Consider the following 21193-nt stretch of genomic DNA (forward strand, 5'->3'; position numbering starts at 1 on the left):
GTATAACAACTCATGGTAGATAGATGTATAGATAGATCGATAAATACATGCCAGTCTCGCAATCACCGCGCAATATACTTCGTATGCGACCCCTGAGCCACAACCGCCAACTCGCCATTCTCCTTGCGCTTCGAAATAACCACCGTGGTGAATCCCAACGTGCGACCGACCCGACTCGTCCTTCCTTCGATCTGCAACTCCTCGCCCTCCTTGGCCGTGCTCACGTACGAAATATGCATATCCGTACTCAGGCCCGTCGACTGCAGTCCGTGCGTGGCGATAGCCAACCCGCCGGCCCAGTCGAGCACGCACGCCGAAAAGGTCCCGTGCAGCGTGCCCTTCGAGTTGATCTGCTTCTTGTTCACCCGCAGCGTCGCGCGGATCACCCCCGTCGAGGCCTCGTAGATTTCGGCCTCGTCGAGTAGGAAGGCGTAGATGGGGCTGTTGTTTTGGATGCGCGTGCGTACGGCTTGCACGTGCGCGAGAATGTCTTCGGGAGGCGTGGTCATGATGGGTGGATGGTTTTGGGTGGTGGAGATGTAAGGTTCAGCGAAATTGAGTGCGATGGAGTTGATGTTGAAGTGGAAATTCTTCGTGCGGGCGAGGCCTAAACTTATACCCGCCGTCGGAGCGTCTCCGTCCGTCGGATGTTCCCGCTTCTAGTAAATCGACAATGTCATTGCTGTGATTGTTGTCGTTGTTATTCTGTTCTTGAAGAATGGCTAATTGATTTATTTTGCTCTCAACTAATCCTTGGGAATGAATTGGCATTTTCTCGTTACTCTACCTCTTTGATTCTATCACAGGGTAGTAGCCCTAATTACCTCGGTATATTCAGCGGTAGTAGACGACAACAGAGGATAGGTAGATCAGACTCGCCCCGTAGACGAAGTAATTCCTCCATCAACTACAATCTCCTGCCCCGTAATATATCGCGACTCGTCCGCAGCCAGAAACAGCGCTGTATGCGCCACATCCCACGCATCACCCATGCGTCCCATCGGCACCTGCGCATCTCGCATCGCCATATACCCCTCTTCATCCCCTCCCGGCGCATACCTCGTCGCCAGCGCCTTTGTATACGGCGTGTAGATCAACCCCGGCACGACCGTATTCAACCTCACTCCCTTCTCGGCATACACCACGGCAGTGGCCTTGGTGAACTGCATAATGGCCGCCTTGGTCGCCGAGTACGCTACCTGCGGTTTTCCGATATATCGCAGACCGGCGATGCTGGCGACATTCACGACAGCACCGCCCGTCTCTTGCCGTTCCATAATCGGTAGAACGTAGTGACATGTCAGGTACACGCTTTTCAGGTTGATGTTCATCTGCGCGTCCCAGATCTCTTCTGGCATACTGGCTGGACAGCCGGGCTCGGATCGTCCGACGTTGTTGATTAGGATGTCGATGCGGTTGTGTCGCGCCATGCAGTTGTCGACTAGTTGCTTGACGCTTGCGGAGCTCGTCGCGTCTGTTTCTTGTACGTCGCATGTTCCGCCTTCCTTCTGAATTCGGGTTTGTGTGCGTTTGGCCGATGCTAGAGACCGGTTGCCGCCGTATATGATTGCGCCTTGTCGTGCGAAGAGCGTCGCGATGGCGGCGCCGATGCCCCAGCCTTCGTCGCTGGTTTGGCCGAGGCCGGTGATCAGGACGACTTTATTTTGGAGACTGAGCATGTTGTCGAGCTATAGGTACTAGAAGAAGAACAGAGGGGCGGGAGGAATGTGTCAACTCGGAGAAGAGCAGGTTATTGAGTTGTTATGAGTTAGGGTTCATTTATCCTGTCTTCACACTTTCGGATGTTTCCGATGAGCGGGCGCGGAGCTTCCGTCAGTTGCGGACCACATCCGCTGCATGGTAGATCGATCTATAAACCGAGGCTATCTGATTTAGAAGATGACGGTATAAAGTCTAACCCAGACCCCTGAATTCAAACACTCGAGGTGTACTCTATATATTCAGAGCTGATACTAAACCATGCCGCCCGATCCAGACCAAACCAGCAACCAAATCCGCGCGGATTACGACCTTTCTCACCCCATCACCTCCACTACGGGTTTCCGACAAGGCCTCACAACCTACGGCGATGCCCACTTCTCCCTATTTTTGCGCAAGGTCTTTATCAAGGCGCTTGGGTACTCGGAAGATGCGCTCTCCCGGCCTATCATCGGCATCATCAATACGGGGTCGGGATTCAATCCGTGCCACGGTAATGCGGCGCAACTGATGGAGGCGGCAAAGCGAGGGGTTATGTTAAATGGGGGCATCGCTATCGACTTTCCAACCATCAGTCTCCATGAGGGATTCTCTCATCCGACGAGCATGTTCCTGCGGAATCTGATGAGTATGGATACCGAGGAGATGATCAGAGCGCAGCCGGTGGATGCATGTATCATGATCGGTGGTATGTCTGGCCGTTTCTGAAACTTCGGCCCCGTGTCGAGCGATTTGGAACCTTTCAACTGACATGAAAACTGCAGGATGCGATAAGACTGTCCCCGCTCAGATTATGGGAGGCATTTCTGCCAACAAGCCTGTTCTTCCACTGTTGACTGGGCCTATGATGCCAGGAAGTCATCGGGGCAAGAGAATCGGCGCGTGCACTGACTGTCGGAACAACTGGGCCTCGTATAGGGCTGGGACAATTGATATGGAGGAGATCATGGCGGTGAATGAAGAGTTAGCTCCGACTGTGAGTGTTACCTATCCTGGCAACCCATTTCGCTGACAGGCAGTAACAGATTGGCACCTGCGGAGTCATGGGCACAGCAAGTACGATGGCATGTATCACGGCAGCACTCGGTCTGATCCCCTTACATGGTGCCTCTGCCCCTGCTGTCTCTGCCACGAGACTAAGAGTCGCAGAACAAACGGGCGCAAATGCTGTTGCAGCGGCAAAGGAGCAAAGACTTCCGCAGAATGTATTATCCAAGGAATCTTTCTACAACGCGGCCATTGTCCTACAAGCGATCGGAGGCTCCACAAACGCAATGGTCCATCTGATGGCCATCATCAACCGTCATCCAGACATCAAAGGCAGCGTGACCTTGAAAACACTCGATGATCTCGGTCGCAGCACACCGCTTCTCGTGGATCTGAAGCCCAGCGGCGATAATTATATGAACGACTTTCATAACGCGGGCGGAATGCTTTGTCTTCTGCACCAGTTGCGTCCGTTACTTTATCTCTCCGCCCGAACGATCACTGGCGAGACATTAGGCGAGATCCTAGATCGCAACCCCTTCCGCGAATTCGAATACTCACGCAGCATAATCCGTCCTCTTTCTGATCCTCTCTATCCTTGTTCTTCGCTGGCGGTGTTGTACGGCAACATAGCGCCCAATGGCGCGGTCATGAAGGCTTCCGCGTCGAAAAACAAGCATCTTCTTCGTCATACCGGCCCAGCGGTGGTGTTTGAAAACTCGAAAGATCTTGCCCTGCGCCTTGATGACCCGGATCTTGAAGTGACAGCTGACTCAATTCTCGTGCTCAAAGGTATCGGCCCCATCGGGAATCCTGGAATGCCCGAGGCCGGCATGATTCCAATCCCGCGAAAGCTGGCGGCACAGGGGGTTACTGATATGCTGCGCATCTCTGATGGTCGGATGTCTGGAACCGCTGGAGGCACTATCGTCTTGCATGTTTCGCCGGAGTCGGCGATTCCGGATTCGCCTTTTGGGGTGATTCAGACGGGTGATATCGTTGTGTGCGATGTGGAAAGTCGTAAGCTAGAGCTGCAAACTAGTGAGGAGGAGCTGAGAGCTCGGGTAGCTGTGAGGAAGCAAGCATTGTCGAATACCGAGGCGGGAGATGAGCCGTCGCCTTGGGTTCAGAGACAATCACGACGAGGATACCGTGGTCTTTATGAACGGACAGTGAACCAGGCTCATGAGGGTGCTGATTTCAGCTTTCTCACTGCTACCGGGGATTGAGTGCCTTGCGAGGAGGGAAAAGGGGAGTTGCGGCCCGCGAGTAGGGATTAAATAACGGCCAGGCAGGCTAATGTACCAGCCCTTGCCTAGCTTCATTGGCATATATTGGTGGCGACACTTGTGTACACTAGGATCCCAGGATCATCAGCCATCTAGCCCTAGCAGTTGGTACACGTATCGGAATCCACTACACTTGCAGGTCAGGGGTTTACCGGGCTTTTTCCTGAACCGATCATGGTTGCATTCAAGTCGTGGATAAATTGATTCCAAGCTTCAGGAAGGGAAGAGTTTCCTCTTCCAACCATAGCGTGACCTGGGTTCCTGGGAGCTATCTATCCCTCAGTTTTATCCGATCGATGATAAGACTCCCTCCTTCCATCAACTTTCACAGTGCTCAAAGGATAAAAGAAAAGGAAAGAAAAAATGGCAAATGGCACGGATTTGACCATCACAAAAGACTGCAACACAATTTCCACATCTTTAGCTGGAGATGACCCGGTATCCAAAGGACAGGTTTCGAAGAAGTACATCGGCACTTTGGCCGATCAGCAAGATATGCTGGCTTTGGGGAAGGATCAAGTCCTGAGGGTAAGTGTTTCTGCCTTGCATCTATGGATTGCACATAAACGTTGACGATCCGTAAAGAGAAATTTCCGGTTCATCTCCATCGTGGCCTTCGGGTGCACATTGATCGCCTCATGGGAAGTTATTTTGACGTAGGTAGTCTCCTCCAAAACGTTCATAGAGGGCCCTATCAACTGATTTTCCATAGAATGATGAGTACACCCTTGATGAATGGTGGAACTGCCGGTTTTATCTGGGGATTCGTGGTAGTAGCGGTTGGTGTCACGCTACTTTTCGCCAGTTTGGCTGAAATGGCTTCCATGTGAGCAAAGGATTTACATCCCATTTACGCTGGAGACAGCAGGCATTCTGATGTTTGATCTCATACAGGGCACCTACTGCTGGGGGACAGTATCACTGGGTCTCGGAATTCGCACCTAGGCGCTGTCAAAAGTTCTTAAGTTACATCACCGGTATGCATCGCCATCGGTTTCTCAGTCACTAGTAGGAAAGATTGGCTAACGGTCCTTGATAAAAAGGTTGGCTGTGCGCAACTGGCTGGGAATGTGCCATTGCTTCGATCGCATTTTTGGGCGGCACGATCATTCAAGGACTGGCTGTCCTCAACTATCCTGATTACGTCTTTGAACGGTGGCACGGCACTCTGATCACGATCGCAATCGCCCTTTTCGCCGTCATTTTCAACACCTTCCTAGCGAAGAAGCTGCCTTTAGTGGAAGCCTTTGTACTCATTCTCCACGTCGCCGGCCTTTTCATTATCATAATTCCGCTTTGGGCGTTGGCTCCCATCAGTGACGCGAAGACAGTTTTTACCAAGTTCTCGAACAGTGGAGAGTGGAATAGCGATGGGACTGCAACTTTGGTCGGCTTGGTCACTGCGATTACTGCCATGATTGGATACGACTGCACGGTTCATATGTGTAGGCTACTTTTCTTTCTTTCTGTTATCCTGCCAATCCTACTAACATCCCCTAGCCGAAGAAGTTCGCGATGCTTCGTCAACCTTGCCCAAGGCCATCATGTCGGCCCTCGCATTGAATGGGTCCATGGCCTTCCTCGTTCTGATTACACTCTGCTTTACCATGGGGAACGTCGATGATATTCTCGAGACCGACACCGGTTATCCTTTTATCCAGGTTTTCTACAATGTCACCAAAAGTTATCCGGCGACCAATGCGATGACATCGATTGTAACCCTCACAATCATGTCCAGTGTTATCACTGAAGTGGCCACAGCCTCGCGTCAATTGTGGTCCTTCGCGCGGGATGGTGGCATTCCATGTGCCAAATTTTTCAGTCACGTATGATTCCTACCCCTGTTATATACAATCATTTGTTATCTGACATGAAGCTTTCCATTTAGGTCACGCCTGGCTGGAATATCCCCCTCAACGCTGTTCTCGTATCGCTGGCTCTCACTATTCTACTAAGTCTTATCAACATCGGCTCAACCGTGGCTCTAAACGCCTTGATTACGCTGACTATAGGATCGTTGTTAAACTCCTACATTGTCACCGTTGCCTGCGTCGCATGGAAAAGGATTTCTGGAGAGCCTCTCCCACCTCGTCGCTGGTCTCTAGGTCGCTGGGGCCTTCTCATCAACCTCGGGGCTCTGGCCTTCCTTATCCCGGAGTTCGTTTTCGTCATGTTTCCTTTGACATCCACGGTTACGCCGGAATCGATGAACTGGAGTTCTCTAATGTATGGGGGGATGTTAATTTTCTCGATTGCTTATTACTTTCTCTATGGAAGAAAGACCTATGTTCCGCCCGTTGCATTGGTGAAGCGCGAGTGTTGATGGACCAGATACAGGACGCCACAGCGTTCATGACGTCTACACCGTGTCCAGTGTCACCTACGGGGGAACAAGTCTCCCCCCTTTTTACCCTTTTCTCTTCTCCATTTCTCGTTTTTCTTTTTCCTTAAAAAAAAGCAGAAGTTGCGCGCGATTTCTGGTCTTGTTAGACAGGGATCATATAGGTGGATCAATTTCTACGGTGTAGTAATCTGAATCGACCAGGATATCGACCAGGGTCTCGAATGTTGTACTCAGATTTTTACCCCCCCCCCCTAGTGTTCGTTCATATCGATTATTTGAGTGTTTATATTATGTTACATTCACTTGCGACCACCCGTCGTGCTGCCCAGAAGCTAAATTCTCTAGAGTCCACTTTGCCATCGCCCCTGTTCTAAAAAGGAATGCGGCGCAGGACCAGGAATATTGGTCGCTCTGATCGCGGCCCGCACGGCCAGGGATTGTTTGACGGTCCAATCTATCTGCCCGTGAATCAAAAGTACCAGAGTAATTACCTCTTTAGAGAGCCAAGGAGGCGGAAAATCGCGACACTCGCTCGCATCTACGGGCGCCGAGCAAGCGGCGCGGTTTCGTGCGGAGGTCAGATCCCCAAGGTACGTACGCCCTTAAGAAAATGTACTCCGTAGTTGCTAAGAGATTTGTTTTGGTCTCAATTCAGGCGAATCTAAATCTCTGCTAGCGATTCATGGAAATTGATCGACAGATGTAACCTATCTAGGCCGCATGTGGGAAAGGCGAGGGTCGTCCTTGAGACAATTTCCTGTCATTAATTCATGAACGGCGGTTTGCTGTGGAGCCTTCTATAATTCCTATACAGCGTCTTCTACTGTACTCTCCAAAGAGGCAAGAACTTCTATTTCCCTAGCAATGTACGGAGTATGGCTGCGTTGGACGGTTCAATCTTAGAGGCGAGCTTGGATCTGCAGTTGACCAACAGAAACAAACTGGACTTCATTAAATTTGACAAGATTCCCAACCTAGTCCTCTCTTTCAATAGCCCCTTTCCAGTGCTTTGGTACCCCCTTATCATCCGATGTAGGGATCCCTGGAAATATCCATGACAGTTCCTTGCTCATCTTGGTCTTTTACAACCCGGTTAAGGGGTGTGTTCTACCGTTCTCCCGGGAAACTAACACTTGAACCGGCCGGTTCCATAGCTCTATTATCTGGGATTGCTCTCTTCTTCCCTCTCATTTACAAAGCCGAGATCTTCCAATCGCTCGTCAGAAAATGATAACAAAGCCCGGGAATCGCGGTTCAGCTTGAACTATCATAATTCCTCTTCGTCATGGTAGCTCCAGGGAACCCTTTAATGGTTATCGATGCAAACCATCGCTCTAGTATTGCAGCTGTCATAGGTATAACCGCGTTGGTCGTCTCCTTCATCTGCTTTCTCATTCGAGTGTACGTAAGAGCGCTCCTGAGCCCTCCATTTGGCCGAGACGACTACATCTTCTTTGTTGCACTTGTGAGGATACCACAGCCCATTATAAAGTTTGCTTCTTGAGGACTGATCTTACTATGACATCCGTCAGATCTCTGCTATTATTCAAACATCACTTATGGTCAAAAATGCCTCTCAGGGTTTTGGGCACTCGATACAACTGCTTTCCTTGCATCAAATAATACGAATCCAGCAGGTACTCGGTATTGTCCAATTGATAAAGATAAGCGTCTGGCTAACTTTTAGAGCACTGCTAGGTAACTGCTGCCACTGACTGCCTTTACCTGCTCTCTACTTTTCTTTCGAAATGCTGCGTTCTGGGTATTCTCACGCGTCTGACTCCTCGACTTGGCCATCATCGCATACTCTATATAGTTTTCGGTTTAAGTATATGCTGGTTTCTATCGTCTCTGCTGCTGCTGTTGGTAAATTGTGGCCTAAACCATCCGTGGGCCGAGCCAGCAGATCACTGCGACGGTTTGGTATGTGTATGCTCCCTCACTCTCTATTAACCACGAGCTAACACCTACAAAGTTCCAAAGGTGGCAGTATATCACCTCAATGAATGTTATAACAGAGATTATGCTATTCATATTCTCTGTACATCTTGTCAATTGTCTACAAATGCCAATCTCGCGGAAACTAGTCGTTCTCTGCTGTTTTGCCGTTCGTCTACCGTGAGTAGTCCTCTGTCCCCCTTGAAGAATCCTGGACCCCTGACATAGCTATCTCCTTGCGATAGTGTTATTGCCTTTGCAGCTCTACATCTTCGCTATCTAGAATCATACATTCACTCCTCCAACCCAACCCTTGATATTATCGATGTGTACGTGTGGACCCAATTGGAGATCAATTACTCCCTGATCGTCTGTACATCCTTCTGCATTGTCCCATTTATGCGTGCAATCAGTACAGACTATGGAACGGCAGGAGAAGTCACCTTGGGATCAAGCAATACCAACTCTAAGCCTGCACATTATATCAAGAAGCGCGCAAAGCAGTTCCAGGACATTGCACTGCAGTCTATGGTCAAGGTTAATCATCGGACACCATCAGGTCGATCTCCAGATGAGCACAGCGTGGCGAGTGAAGGGAGCACTCGCATGATAATCGGAAGAACCGTGGAGACGACCATTGTCTTGCATCGAAATTGATTGGAATGTCTCGAGATTTCATGTTATGATTTGACTTCAAAACGACAGGGTGGCTTTTGTGCTTATTGGAGATATTAAAATTTAACGATAAGTTTCCTCTGGTATGGGACGCATATTTACTTTTGAATCCATGCTTCTGGCGGCCTTTTCCTCATCTATACCTTATTGGGTGAGTATATCATGTCATACCCAGGTATTCTCGACTGCTTGAAGCCCTAACCTCGTAGATCTGACCCAACAAAAGCTAAGCCATCCTTCAGTCATACTTCAGACGAGTCATTGGTGTCTCAAGGCAATCAAAATTTACGTCTTTTCTATTGCAATTACTCATTCTGACTACAGCAATGACTCACGACGAAGAGAGCCCTGTCAGCCTACGGTGGGGCTGCCTGGGAGGCGGTGGGGCCTTAAAAGAGAGGCATCGACGGCGGGGTTTTGCCGCATCGCAACTCTTTCGCCAGCCATTCTCTCCTCCGACAATCTCGCGTTTCGTGCCAGAATGGTCGCGCAAACCCCCGCCGTGGAGGATCTCCTGAAGAGACAATTATATAGTATGTTCTTCTCGCGGAGAGCGCTCTGGAAGATTATGACTCGACATCGATCGCTAACGTGTCTCGCTGCTTAGTTTATGATCTCCCCCAGGAACTTCTCTCGACATTGACGACGAAAACCGAATACCAGCCGACGGCCGTCCCCGAGACCAAGGAAGAAGAGCGACCGGAAACACCCCAGGAACATGCGGTCGCGACGTCCACCTTGTGCTCCCTCTGCAAGGTGTCGTACCTGAATGTGCAGGAGCAGCGCGATCATGCGCGGTCGGATCACCATAAATACAACCTGAGGGCGCAGCTGAGAGGGAATCCCACCCTGGACGAGGTCCAATTTACCAAGGCTATTGGTGAACTGGACGAATCGATATCCGGGTCCGAGTCGTCAGAACCAGAGGATGAAAAGGACGAAGGACAACTCGCAGCCTTGCTGAAAAGGCAGGCCAAGATATCGCAAGCAGCCGAGGATGCCGAAGACGAGGATTCGCCGAGACAGAAGACTGCTGGAAAGCATCCTCTGCTCTGGTTTTCGAGTTCCATTCTGCCGTCCAACACCTCTCTGGGAATTTACAGGGCCATGTTTTCGACCGTCGAGCAGGATGAACCTGGGCACCTTGTCGATACCCTGCGAAAGAAACAAATCGCTCCGATCCAAGCACCAACTAGCGGACAAGCGCCGAAGCCATCCGTATCCTCCAGCCCGCACATTTTCATGTGCATGATTGGCGGTGGTCATTTTGCCGCAATGCTCGTGTCCTTGGCCCCAGAAGTCCATCGAAAGCAGGGCGGTTTCGAAGAAAGGCAGGCTCGTGTGATTGCGCACAAAACATTCCATCGCTACACGACTCGACGAAAACAGGGTGGATCGCAGTCTGCCAGTGACGCGTCTAGAGGGGCTGCTCACTCGGCCGGTTCCAGCCTGCGTAGATACAACGAGGCTGCCCATGAGAAGGAGGTTAGAGAGCTGCTAGTGGACTGGAAACAAATGATCGATAGCGCCGAATTGTTGTTTGTCCGGGCCACCGGTAGTACCAATCGGAGGATTCTCTTCGGCCAATACGATGGCCAAGTCATGAAGCACAATGACCCAAGGATAAGAGGATTTCCGTTCAGCACTCGCCGTGCTACCCAGGCAGAGCTTCTGAGATGCTTCAAGGAGCTCACCCGTGTGAAGGTCAGCCAGGTTGACGAGGCAGCGCTTGCCGCGGCCGAGGCCAAGCAACGAGAGGAGGCATCGAAGCCCTCAACTCCTAAACCGCAACCACAGAAACCGAAACTTTCCAAGGAGGACGAGGCTGCCATTCTTCACACGACCCAAATACAAGCTCTTATCCGCCGTTCTAAGATCCCAGCTTTAATCTCCTACCTATCCAAGAACTCGATCCCCCCCTCCTTTACCTTCCTCCCATCCGACTCCCAACAAAACTTCCGTTGTCCGACCCCTCTTCATCTTGCTGCCAATACAGACTCACCGTCAATGGTCTTGGCTCTTTTGACGAAAGTTGGCGCTGATCCGACGGCAGTCAATACAGAAGGACGAACGCCGTTCGAACTTGCCGGAGACCGAGCCACTCGTGATGCCTTCCGCGTCGCCCGGCACGAACTCGGCGAATCCAAGTGGAACTGGGACGCTTCCAAAGTGCCTTCCGCAATCTCGAAAACTGAAGCCGATGGTCGGAACGAACGGGAACGGAAAACAGCAGAAGAAGAAGAATCTAATCGGCGGAAGGCAGAAATGGATCGCCTTAAGAAAGAAGACGCTGCCCGAGAAGTCTCGCAAGCCGCAAAGAAAGGCGGTCGGGCATTGGGGGCCGTTGAGAAGACAGCACAAGAAAAGAGAGAAGAAGAGATGCGAGGGATGACGCCGGAAATGCGAATGCGACTGGAGAGAGAGCGTCGCGCAAGAGCAGCTGAAGAACGTATTCGGCGGATGCAAGGGAACTAAGAGGCCCCTGCCGAAAGATTTATCATAATGTAACAATGAGAGATGACTATTAATGTCACTATGAATGGATAGAAATCAGTGAAAGACTATTAATGACAGCATTCAGTCGTACAATTGTACATTGTTGTGGTTGAGTCGAAGATAGGCAACAGCAGGTGACCGGCCCCGTCTAGTACTTCCTCTCGCTGCCCTTGCCCTTCACGACTTTGACCTCTTCCAACTCTTTACTCATCTCGCAAAATCATCATTATCTCAATTCGTCGCTTTCCCTTCACATTTCATCTTATACTCCAGTACGGTATCGATACCTTTATCACTACAAACCGCCATCTGCTCCACAATGACCACTCGCCCTCAACCCTTTGAATCTTCCAACTTCCTCTATATTGGTACCTTATCAAGATGGGATCCATTTACAAGGAAGTCCATCCACCCATTGCCCATGTACAGTGACCAGGAGATATACGTTGGTCGTGATCCAAGTTGCTGGTATGCTTGCCTCGAGACGATCTTACCTCTTCCTTGTTGCTGACATCTTCCAAGCATATTTTACTTGCCCGATAAGTACGTCTCTAGGAAGCATATCCACATCTATGCAGTTGTATTTGATCGAGACAATCCACAAGAAGTCGCACCGTTGGTTTACGCCCAGGATCTATCGCAAAATGGTACCCTGTGGAATGGATACCCTATGGGCAACGAGAATCGCAGCTTCCTCCTCAGTCATGGTGACATTCTGCACATGAACGGGATTTCCCTCCGCTATACTTGCCATGATGATAGGGATACAGACCACCTGGACTCCCTACAGAGCGTGGAAATTAAGGTAAGGTTCTGATTTCCTTTGCTTCAAGATGTTATCTGCTTATCTGCGGCTTACTCTGCCAGGCTTTTGCCGATAAATATACCGTTACGCAGCGGAAATTAGGTTCTGGTGCCTATGGAAAAGTGCTGATGGCCTTACGGAATGAAACCGGCCAACAACTTGCCTGTAAGATCATTGACCTGAGAGTATTGAAAGAAAGGTTCGTCCGAGAAGCAGAGGAAAGGCATCAATCTAGGTCTTTTGCCCAGGTTTCTGCTGCGGGAGAAGTGGTGGCTGTTCGTCGGCCAAGGAACCCCCAGGAAAAACTAGCAGATATTGACCGCGAAGCTCAGATCTTGGAGGGACTCTCTCATGTAGGCCTTGGAGAACAGTTGAAAGTATATTGGGCTGATGCCTGTTTAGCCAAACGTCATTGGGATTGAAAGAGTCATCAAGTCCAGTGATACGATGTTAGTCTGCTATTTCCTTCTTTCTGGGCTGCCTAACCATGAAGATTGCTAGTTATCTTTTCCAAGAGCTGATCACAGCGGGCGATCTGTTCTCTTACATTCAGTTCAAGGGTGGGAGACTTCCCGATATTGAAGCAGCTGTCATCGTGCGACAGATTTCTAAGGCTTTGGAATACCTGCATCAGCGAAATATCGTCCACCGGGATCTCAAACCAGACAATATCCTCATGACATCTCTAGCAGATGGGTGTAGAGTCGTTCTCACAGATTTCGGATGTGCACGAACGATACAACCTAGGCTGGAAAGAATGTCGACTGTCGTTGGCACATTTGATTATAGCGCACCGTCAGTAACCTTTGTCATCTCTGATACTACTTTGCTAAGTCAACTACAGAGAGGTTCTTCAACAGACCAGTCAAGGCTATACGAAAGCTGTAGATCTCTGGTCCCTGGGCTGTATCACTTTTGTGCTTCTCACCGGTGACATTCCTTTTAGAGATGAGGTTGCTAGGACCATGTGTACGGAACTTGCTCGAACCACCGGCCTAGAGCAGCTGGAAATGGAATTGGGATTGAACGGTGTTGGGGATCGTGCGGGAGATTTTGTCCTGCGGTTACTTGTGTTCGATGAGACAAGGAGAATGGATGCAAAGCAGGCCCTTGATCACGACTGGTTTAGCAACCGAGCGCATAAGGCGGAATTTGAAGAGCTTTATAAGCGGTCTACCAAGAGATGGAAGCCCCGCGTGCATACCAGACCCTTGACGATTCAGTTGCGCGATCTTATGAGCGATCCTAATCGATACAACGAAGCACAGGGCTCTCAATCGCAACAACTAGATGATACTGTCGGTGCCCGAGGCTTAAATAGAAGCCACTCACTTGTATCTGCCACCCTTTCCGACCCAGTACTTCCACCGCATCACAGGTCCGAAGGCGCGATAAGCAGCCAAAGCTCTATCTGGGAACGATTACCCAGTCGATCTCAGACCAGCTCCGTCATCGTCCAGCCCGAAAGCTCCGGAAAGCCTGCTTCTTCAAATGATCACACACAAATCTCCCATGCAGACATTGGTGAGTCATCGAGAAACCAAGCAACCTGAGAGGCCGCATTCGAGTTACTGGACCGACTGGGATACTGAAATGGCTGGATCCGTCGCCTCAGAGGATCTATCAGACCCTAGACCTAACCCGGATATGACGGTGACGATGACAGTGAGGTGGATCGAAAAATCTTCAATTGTATCACAGGATTAAACGGCGTCAAGCTTAAGAAAGTAATCTTGTTTGAGAAGAAAGGTAATCATTGCGGAGATGCTGAGCGGAAATGAGCGATTTATCGATCAATAATGTTGTCTGCAGCAGATATTTCTCAAAAAAATTAGCAATTGACAATCAAGTCCAACTATTAACAAAATGATACAGTATCCGACCTGTTTTTTTTTTAGACAAAAATAATCTCGACGAATTAGCGAGATCTTAGTGAATGTCTGGGTTCTGGCGAGAGTGGTACAATGCTAGACAACTGAGAGATAGATTTATGAGATGCCTTGAATCGGGCTTAGGCCTAGGATGATGACCTTATGGTTTGGAAGCTACCATCATGTTTAACAAATGTAGAGATAATATCAATGTAGAAGTGGCCTGTTGAAAGTTCAATTTGTTCAAATGGTTTGCAAGTACATCAGAGATATTAATAGAACCTCAAGGAGGTATGAACCATGAAGTGAGAAGGCGAACAATTTACCGGCTAGACCTGACAATAAAAGAAGGGAAGGGAAAGGAAAGTCCGAGACTGCAGCGCCGGTGTTGATTGGTCTTTTTGCTACAGGGGTTGAAACAGCGAGTGACGTTACATCTGATGCCCCTGCGAGGTTACTTGGCTCGAATCTCATGTAATCAAAGGAGGAGCCTCCCTGAGAGGAAGGACGGGATGGGATAAGACATTGCATGTGATGATGGTGTGGGCTTCTGTCTTCGGGTGTATGGCAACTCGTTTGTTTGATTTCATTGTAGGATATTGTATCCATGTAAGCTAGGGGGGGCAATATGAAGGTCAAATGAGTTGCAGGGTTTGCCGTTTGTAACCGACGGTATAATGATAAGCAAGGTAAGATCAATAGTCTGTCCTTGTAGATCAGTACTTCTCAACACGGTTTTGCGGGGGGGGGTGGGGGGGGAGCAGTGAAGGTGAGCCCTATATCGTTAGTAGCGAGCAACTATATTCCCGCGAGCAAGAGATCGTGGTAACCGGATAGGGCAAGCAGCGTACCCTAAGCACTTCCCAGGTTTGGATCTTTATCCAATCATGGCATATAAGAATGAGATCAGAGAGCTAAGGATCATCAATTGTGAAAGAAAAGAAAGGTACAGGACTCGAGACTCAAGGAGGCGACCGCGAAGCCAATCGGATCCCTCCATGGGAAGACAGGGCAAGCGATCGAGAGAACACAGGGTAACATCCACGGAGGAAAGGGATCCTAGACTGCTTCACAGTTCGTACTCCGAGAACAAGGACGTGCATGTGTCAGCGTGATGCGCATACCCGTGCAATGGGGCGACCCCACCGTTCGGGGATTTTGGGTACTCTGGTTGCACCTGTTCCTGGTATCCCTTGCATGACCTGAGATACTCCCCGGGGGCTGGTGGCTGGAGTTTGCGTACACCAGTGGCCTGTGGATTTTACTGGACCACCACGGGCCTCCAGCCTTCTGTTTAAGAGCTCCTAGTTCTAGGGAGCCTTTGCCCTGGCGAAGGAAGTTGTCGTAGCCGGAGGTAGCAGGGATGACTCTAGCCGCCCCTGGTTGGCAAGTAATTTGCATCCTGGTTGTGCAGGCGTATTCTCCAATTGCATGGTTAGCGACTTATTTTCAAGTTCACGTCAATGCAACGGCGCGAGTCTGCATCTCAGTACCCTGGCGTGTTCGTAGAATTTGTTGCAGTAATCTCCGAGATAATGCAAGCCTCAGCATGGTGGATATCCGTCACCACAGCTCTTCCGAGGAGCAGTTCGTCTGCAGGAGAACTACGCAAGGAAGAACCACAGGCATAATCGTGGCTGGTCTTGAAAGTAACAAGACAGGGCGGGTTTACCCAGGTATCCACAAGTCAAACAAAGGAAGTTCGACTAGCAGCATTCCGTCGTGTCTTGCCGTCGGAAAGAATGGAAGCGTGGCCGGGACCCTCCTCATGCAGTAAGGGTGACCCCCGGCGGGTCGTTGATAAGATGAAACAGGTCAAGAACCGCATCCAGCCTCTTTACTTACCGATTAATGATTGATGGATGACTTCATCAGATGATCAACAACGTGATTGCATCACCTGAGGCATTCTTGGTTGACGCGCGACGTGTTCTGGACGCGGTTTTTACGCGTTCGCGACGCGTCTCGCGTTCCTTCCCAATATGGCCAGATCGGGAAGTGGCGGGATTGAGTCACGGGGAGGCAGAACGGCGCAAGAGAAGAAGCACAACGATGCGAAGGAAAGAAACTTTATAGATTCGGCTGTATACAGGTCCAAGGGTCCCTCGGGAAAGGACTGACTACTACTGCGATGGGAGGGAATCCAGGTTGGCACTACCGACCTCCTTCAGCAGTATCCCAGGCCAGGAGAGTCCAACGGCTATATCAATAAGCTAGTATACGACAGGCATAAGGCTTGAAGCACTTTCACAGGAATAGAATCAACTCAACATCTGTCCACCTGACACCTGCAGAGCAGAACAATTCCCGCGCATTGCAGCTGCAATGCGACTAGAGTCGCGCGTCCCACTACGGCACGGACCAGCCATTATCGCGACAGAGGAAATTGCACTCCATCCTGACAGCAAAAGTGGGATGTCGCAGGTCGATCTCCCTAGTTTCTACCAAGTCTCGCGGTTCGGGAGGGATGCAGCTCGTAAAATAAATCCCCTTGTATCGGCGGTTTTTGTAGAGTGAAGCCTTGCATGGTGCATCCCTCTCCGGTGGCTCTTCCTGCCCTTGTCTCACATTAGAGCCCACCGGAGATGGTGGGATGTAGTAAGCCCTTCAAGGCCGTCGTAGGCCTTCATAATACAGCCGGTCCCCTAGATCAAGGAGAGCGTAGAGGAAAGGAGAGCTGGAAGGAAAGAATGAGGGCAGCAGGCGGCCAACTCATCCCAGTCATTCTTTGTTGTTATTATTGTTGCTATTGCTGTTGCCATAGGTGAAACACCAATCTAGCCTACAGCTGGAAGAGAGGAAGAGAGACCTCGTTGAGTCATTCGTTCATTGATTGAAGAGTCCGCAAGAAGGTGTGGTTCTTCGACAGAAAAGAAGTTTGGGACGGCCGTTTGCGGCAACCCAAGCCAAGGCAACCTCAGGCCAACCAGCCAAACCACCCTCCTTTTCCGGTTTAAACCCGCCCGTTCGCTCATTTTCCTCCCAACACTCAACTCGCTCGCTCGCTCTCGTCCATCATCATTCTCATCCCACCTTCCAACTTTCCCCGTCGCATCGATCGGTTCCCAGATAACTGAAAGCGCTGATATTCTCTCCCTTGCCTGGCGCTTTTTTGACCGCCCAACTGCTTCGCTCCTCGTCAAAACCTCCTCCGGCGCAAATCGCAGCGCTGCCTGCGCGCATCGTGGCGCACTCGGTCTCTCATCAGCCATAACTCGCTCACACCCTCCATCGATCTATCGCCATCGCCTCTCATTTCCATCCATATCTTTTCATTCGCAGATTATCTCTCGCTTCGCAACCATGTTGCTCCCATCTGCTTTGCCTTGCGACTCCCGTCGCCCCTCCATTCGGTCGCGCCTGACTCCCAGTCGTTTATTCACAACCCCTCCTCCGTCAGACGACGATTTTCCATCCAACAACGGCCTCGTGGGCACATGTCGCGCTCTTCAATCACTTCTAAATGGCTCTCCAGCCCCATCTCCACGACGCTCAAAAACTCCACGCCTCCAAAGTCCTCTACACTTTCAACCCAGATCTTCCGCCCGGTCGCGGAAACAAAAACAGAACGAACCCTCCTCCATCGCATCCCCTAAACCTCAGCGGCCTCGCGGCGCCAACAAGCGACGCCGCGACTCCTACGAAGCCGATCTTGACGCAGAAGGCGCTAGTTTCGCCGATGCGCAAACCCCTCCACGCAATACTAGATACTCCACCCCCAAACGCCGTCGACACGTCCCCTATGACCTGCCGCTAGGTCTGTCGCAATCCGATTTCTACTCTCTTCGCTCTCCACCTATCACACAATCGCCTCCCTCACCTGCGCAGCGGCGCAAAGAAGAATCTGAATCAAAACAAGAAAACAGCGCGTCGTCATTCGATCCTGATGCGGCACTTCCGTCGATCGAGGAGACAGAAGAGCCTACCGCACAGGACACCGAGTCTTGGACATCAGACGATGACCAGCGACTGGTCGAACTGGTTCTGGAAAAGTTCCAATTATCAAAACGAGACTGGGACGACTGCGCGCGTCGCATGGGCAAAGATAACGCCAGCGTCGGACGGCGATGGCAGGCCCTTCTCGGCGACGGCGACGTGGGGTTGCGACGAGGACGACGAATGGTGCGAGGGCGCCTGGATGAGAACTGGATGTAAATTGCATCCTCCCCGATTCGTCCACGTCTTTCCTCCTTTCCTTTTCCTTCTACTCCTTCTACCTGAACACTATACTTATTCTTGACGGTTAATATGTTGTGATGTATTCTATGGGTTTTCACGGTTTGCTTTTTTTTTTTCGGCCCCCATTTCTCTTTTAATCTCGGATCGCCACCCTGTCTCATATCGGTGGTATGAATTACTGTATTATTATTATCTCTTCTTTTTCCTTTTGTCTTCTGGGATCAGGTTGCGTTACTCTGGACATGTCTTTTCTACCTCTTGTGTTTGTAACTCTTTGCTTATGCCGTGGCTTTGGTCTGGTACTCCCGGTTCTTCTTGTCTTGTCTTACTATATCTGTTGTTTCCAGCTTGATTGCCTTTTCTGTTTTATGTTCCTGGCCTGTATATCCTACACTATTATCTATTATTTACCTCTGTATTCTATCTATGAACTATCTGTCTATCTATCTCTCTATCAAATTGCCCACTTCTCTTCTTGAAGCACTTCTTCTAACCACCTAACTCGTCGCACAAAAAAACTATCCATTGACACTTGTGTAATTTGATGGATTGATAAATTCCACTTACATCATTCATTCCCCACAGCTCGCATGCTTTTAAACCCCTGTACCTGTCATACCGAACCTTGGTTCTTTCCTATCTTTAACATTAACATTAACAATCAATCGCCCGTGCGGGTTCGAGGTACCTGGGCATTTGTTCTTTGTCTCGTACTGGATTTCGCGGTCGATTTGGGTGAGGATACCGTGGTTATGGTGTGGGGGGGCTTTCTTCTTCGGAGGACAAGGACAATGGGGAGCTTGCTTTGTTGTTCGTTGGGCGTGGACGCTGTGGATTCGAGGATTTCGATTTAGTAAGGTATCTACATTGGTCATTCCCAGATGGTTGGTTTGAAAGGAGAGGTGTGTGTGTGTATGGGTAGCTTCTATGCTACTAGTGTCTTTTACTATGCTGTGATGGCATTATAAGATTGTCTTGTATGTAAAAAGTGGTTACAAAGCTTCGAAGTATAGTGAAAAGGATAAACCGTGTGGGATGCAGAACGCCAAACACCGAGCTCATGGTAATGGTAAGGTAAGATAGATATCAGGAATTCAAATAGAACCGGCTACCCTGCCTGCAGTAGACCAGCTGTCTAGAATCTGTAGAGATTTTCGTTAGCATCTATCAAATGCACCGGGGCAGCAACGTGAGTAGACTTACCGAATTTCATAACTTCCCGCGCGAGTCATGTATCGCACCCACTTGACACTGCTGTAGTTGCTCTTCTCAAACACCTTGAGGTACCGCACCAGCAACCCGCTACTCGTGAACATGAGCAGGCTGAACGACAGGCTGAGCGGCGGTCGGCTCCACGCCTTCTGATGTGTCATGCTGGTCAGCGTCGCCTCGGCCGTGAGCACGTACTCGCTGCCTCCGGAAAACCGCGCGATCTTCCAGACGATGTTGTTATGCTCAGGCTCGTATTTGGCACGGCCCTGGCTGGTGCGCTCCGTGGTCTTGGCAGTGTTGAGCGGCGTGGGGATACGGATAACCACGTTCGTCGCGAAGAGCTTGGGACTGTAGTTTGCCTTGATCGCCACGCTATATTCCACCTTCGTCGTGCCGACCTCGCGCACGATCGGGTGCACTTTGAACGGAAGGTTGACGTTCTCCGTGGCGCGGTACCGCATGAGCTCGAACTCGCCGTCCGGCGGCACGAAGGAAATGATCCGATCCGCATCGAAGCGACCCAACTTCACACACTGGTGGAACTGACAGTCCTCCAAAGTCACCGACCCCGCCGCGGCGCGCGTCGCCTTCATAGCGCCGTCGCGGTTGCCCGCAGGCGACGTACTGGCCCCATCGCCGTCGAGAAGAAGGCGGTCGTTAAGGCCGAACTTGCACTCCGGAGTGCCGGAGAGGTATGCCCGCATCACAATCTGACCGTTAACGTCGGCGCGTAGCACGGTACCGGTGGCCGACATGAGGAGGTTGACGTCTTCGATCACGTCCACGAAGGCTTCGTTCTTGCGGTATTTGATGTCGGAGCGACGCCACGAGAGCGCGCCCGTGGCCTGCATGGTGATCCGGCTGGAGTCGGTCGGCGAGTTGGCAATGGCGGATTTGACTCCCTCGGTCGTGATGTACATCTTCAGGGTGTCCGTCTCCGTGTTCTGGGGGTATCCGAAATCAAGAATTTCTAAAATGGTCAGACTCTGCCTGTTGCCCTGCAAGATTTTGGCAGAGTGCAAAGGAAAGCCCATAACGATCCGGAAGCCATAACTCACCATCCAGCAACTCATACACCAGCACAAAATTGTTCTTAACCGCTTCCTCGTCAAATTTCCCAAAGTAACTCTTTCCCAGCATGATCAGCCGGTACAAAAATTCGAACACAAGCGCCGCATTGGCGTTGCTTTTGGTCACCGCTACCAGATAAATATTCTCGTGCTTCACATGGCTGAAGGTCGTGGATCCCAGCGTCAAAATGGGTGAGCGGACTTGGGGGTTGGAGATGACCTGAATGCGGAAGATATCGGCGAGGCGCGGGCGGCAGTCATTGCGGAAGGCGCGGAAGATAAGATTCTCGCCCTTTTGGTTGAAAACGAGAATCCCAGAGAGCATGGCGAGGAGAAGGCGGGGGAGGGGGAGAGGGGTGTGAGGGGAGAAGAAAGGAACAAGGAGTGAAGAGGAAAGGGGAAAGGAGACGGTGGAAGGGCCGTCGGAGGTCCAGCGCGGAGCTGCTGCTTCGGGGCGGGTGGGACTGCAAGTACTGTAGAGTTAATAGTTACTCAGTACCTTAACTACGGTCAAAACAATGCAAGACTCTTAATAATATTAGTCTAATTCTGCTCTTAACCATCCCCGGGCTCCTCCGTTTAAATCACACCCCGTATTCAAATTTATC

At 50.5% G+C, this 21193-nt stretch overlaps 9 protein-coding genes across 9 annotated transcripts; 6 read left to right on the forward strand and 3 right to left on the reverse strand.

Annotated features, from left to right (window-relative positions):
- Positions 1-62: 62 nt before the first annotated feature.
- On the reverse strand, positions 63-509 carry LDX57_010845 (PaaI family thioesterase; the record flags this gene model as incomplete). The annotated part of the gene is made up of 1 exon (XM_046092591.1): positions 63-509. One exon carries the CDS (start codon positions 507-509, stop codon positions 63-65), a length of 447 nt encoding a protein of 148 aa, XP_045948569.1.
- A 360-nt stretch (positions 510-869) lies between these two features.
- LDX57_010846 (SDR family NAD(P)-dependent oxidoreductase) lies at positions 870-1867 on the reverse strand (the record flags this gene model as incomplete). Its single annotated transcript, XM_046092592.1, has 1 exon — positions 870-1867. The coding sequence occupies exon 1, from the start codon at positions 1677-1679 to the stop codon at positions 870-872; it is 810 nt and encodes a 269-aa protein (XP_045948570.1). The 5' UTR covers positions 1680-1867.
- A 113-nt stretch (positions 1868-1980) lies between these two features.
- On the forward strand, positions 1981-2427 carry LDX57_010847 (uncharacterized protein; the record flags this gene model as incomplete). Its single annotated transcript, XM_046092593.1, has 1 exon — positions 1981-2427. One exon carries the CDS (start codon positions 1981-1983, stop codon positions 2425-2427), a length of 447 nt encoding a protein of 148 aa, XP_045948571.1.
- A 238-nt stretch (positions 2428-2665) lies between these two features.
- Positions 2666-3935, forward strand: LDX57_010848 (uncharacterized protein; the record flags this gene model as incomplete). The annotated part of the gene is made up of 2 exons (XM_046092594.1): positions 2666-2671; positions 2745-3935. 2 exons carry the CDS (start codon positions 2666-2668, stop codon positions 3933-3935), a joined length of 1197 nt encoding a protein of 398 aa, XP_045948572.1.
- Positions 3936-4358: 423 nt separating this feature from the next.
- LDX57_010849 (uncharacterized protein) lies at positions 4359-6342 on the forward strand (the record flags this gene model as incomplete). The annotated part of the gene is made up of 7 exons (XM_046092595.1): positions 4359-4523; positions 4581-4651; positions 4708-4821; positions 4890-4972; positions 5039-5440; positions 5496-5821; positions 5884-6342. 7 exons carry the CDS (start codon positions 4359-4361, stop codon positions 6316-6318), a joined length of 1596 nt encoding a protein of 531 aa, XP_045948573.1. The 3' UTR covers positions 6319-6342.
- A 2892-nt stretch (positions 6343-9234) lies between these two features.
- On the forward strand, positions 9235-12104 carry LDX57_010850 (putative C2H2 finger and ankyrin domain protein). Its single transcript, XM_046092596.1, has one exon. It carries the CDS (start codon positions 10060-10062, stop codon positions 11425-11427), a length of 1368 nt encoding a protein of 455 aa, XP_045948574.1. The 5' UTR covers positions 9235-10059; the 3' UTR covers positions 11428-12104.
- LDX57_010851 (FHA domain-containing serine/threonine-protein kinase) lies at positions 11768-13806 on the forward strand (the record flags this gene model as incomplete). Its single annotated transcript, XM_046092597.1, has 6 exons — positions 11768-11916; positions 11971-12253; positions 12316-12606; positions 12656-12702; positions 12755-13048; positions 13098-13806. 6 exons carry the CDS (start codon positions 11768-11770, stop codon positions 13804-13806), a joined length of 1773 nt encoding a protein of 590 aa, XP_045948575.1.
- A 3621-nt stretch (positions 13807-17427) lies between these two features.
- Positions 17428-18949, forward strand: LDX57_010852 (uncharacterized protein; the record flags this gene model as incomplete). The annotated part of the gene is made up of 2 exons (XM_046092598.1): positions 17428-18275; positions 18889-18949. 2 exons carry the CDS (start codon positions 17428-17430, stop codon positions 18947-18949), a joined length of 909 nt encoding a protein of 302 aa, XP_045948576.1.
- A 474-nt stretch (positions 18950-19423) lies between these two features.
- APM4 (AP-2 complex subunit mu) lies at positions 19424-21013 on the reverse strand. Its single transcript, XM_046092599.1, has 2 exons — positions 20574-21013; positions 19424-20485 (listed from the first exon to the last, which is right to left on the reverse strand). The coding sequence occupies exons 1-2, from the start codon at positions 20908-20910 to the stop codon at positions 19503-19505; spliced, it is 1320 nt and encodes a 439-aa protein (XP_045948577.1). The 5' UTR covers positions 20911-21013; the 3' UTR covers positions 19424-19502.
- Positions 21014-21193: the final 180 nt, after the last annotated feature.

This window comes from Aspergillus melleus (genome assembly GCF_016097325.1).
Source record: "Aspergillus melleus strain CBS 546.65 chromosome Unknown contig6, whole genome shotgun sequence".
In the NCBI taxonomy this organism is placed as follows: Eukaryota; Fungi; Ascomycota; class Eurotiomycetes; order Eurotiales; family Aspergillaceae; genus Aspergillus; species Aspergillus melleus.

Bases quoted from the DNA above. Each gene is read 5' to 3' on its own strand.
- APM4 (XM_046092599.1), bottom strand. From the start codon at position 20,910: ATGCTCTCTGGGATTCTCGTTTTCAACCAAAAGGGCGAGAATCTTATC. The intron at 20,486-20,573 runs GTGAGTTATGGC...TGACCATTTTAG, and splicing joins GGTGTATGAGTTGCTGGATG to AAATTCTTGATTTCGGATAC.
- LDX57_010850 (XM_046092596.1), top strand. From the start codon at position 10,060: ATGTTTTCGACCGTCGAGCAGGATGAACCTGGGCACCTTGTCGATACC.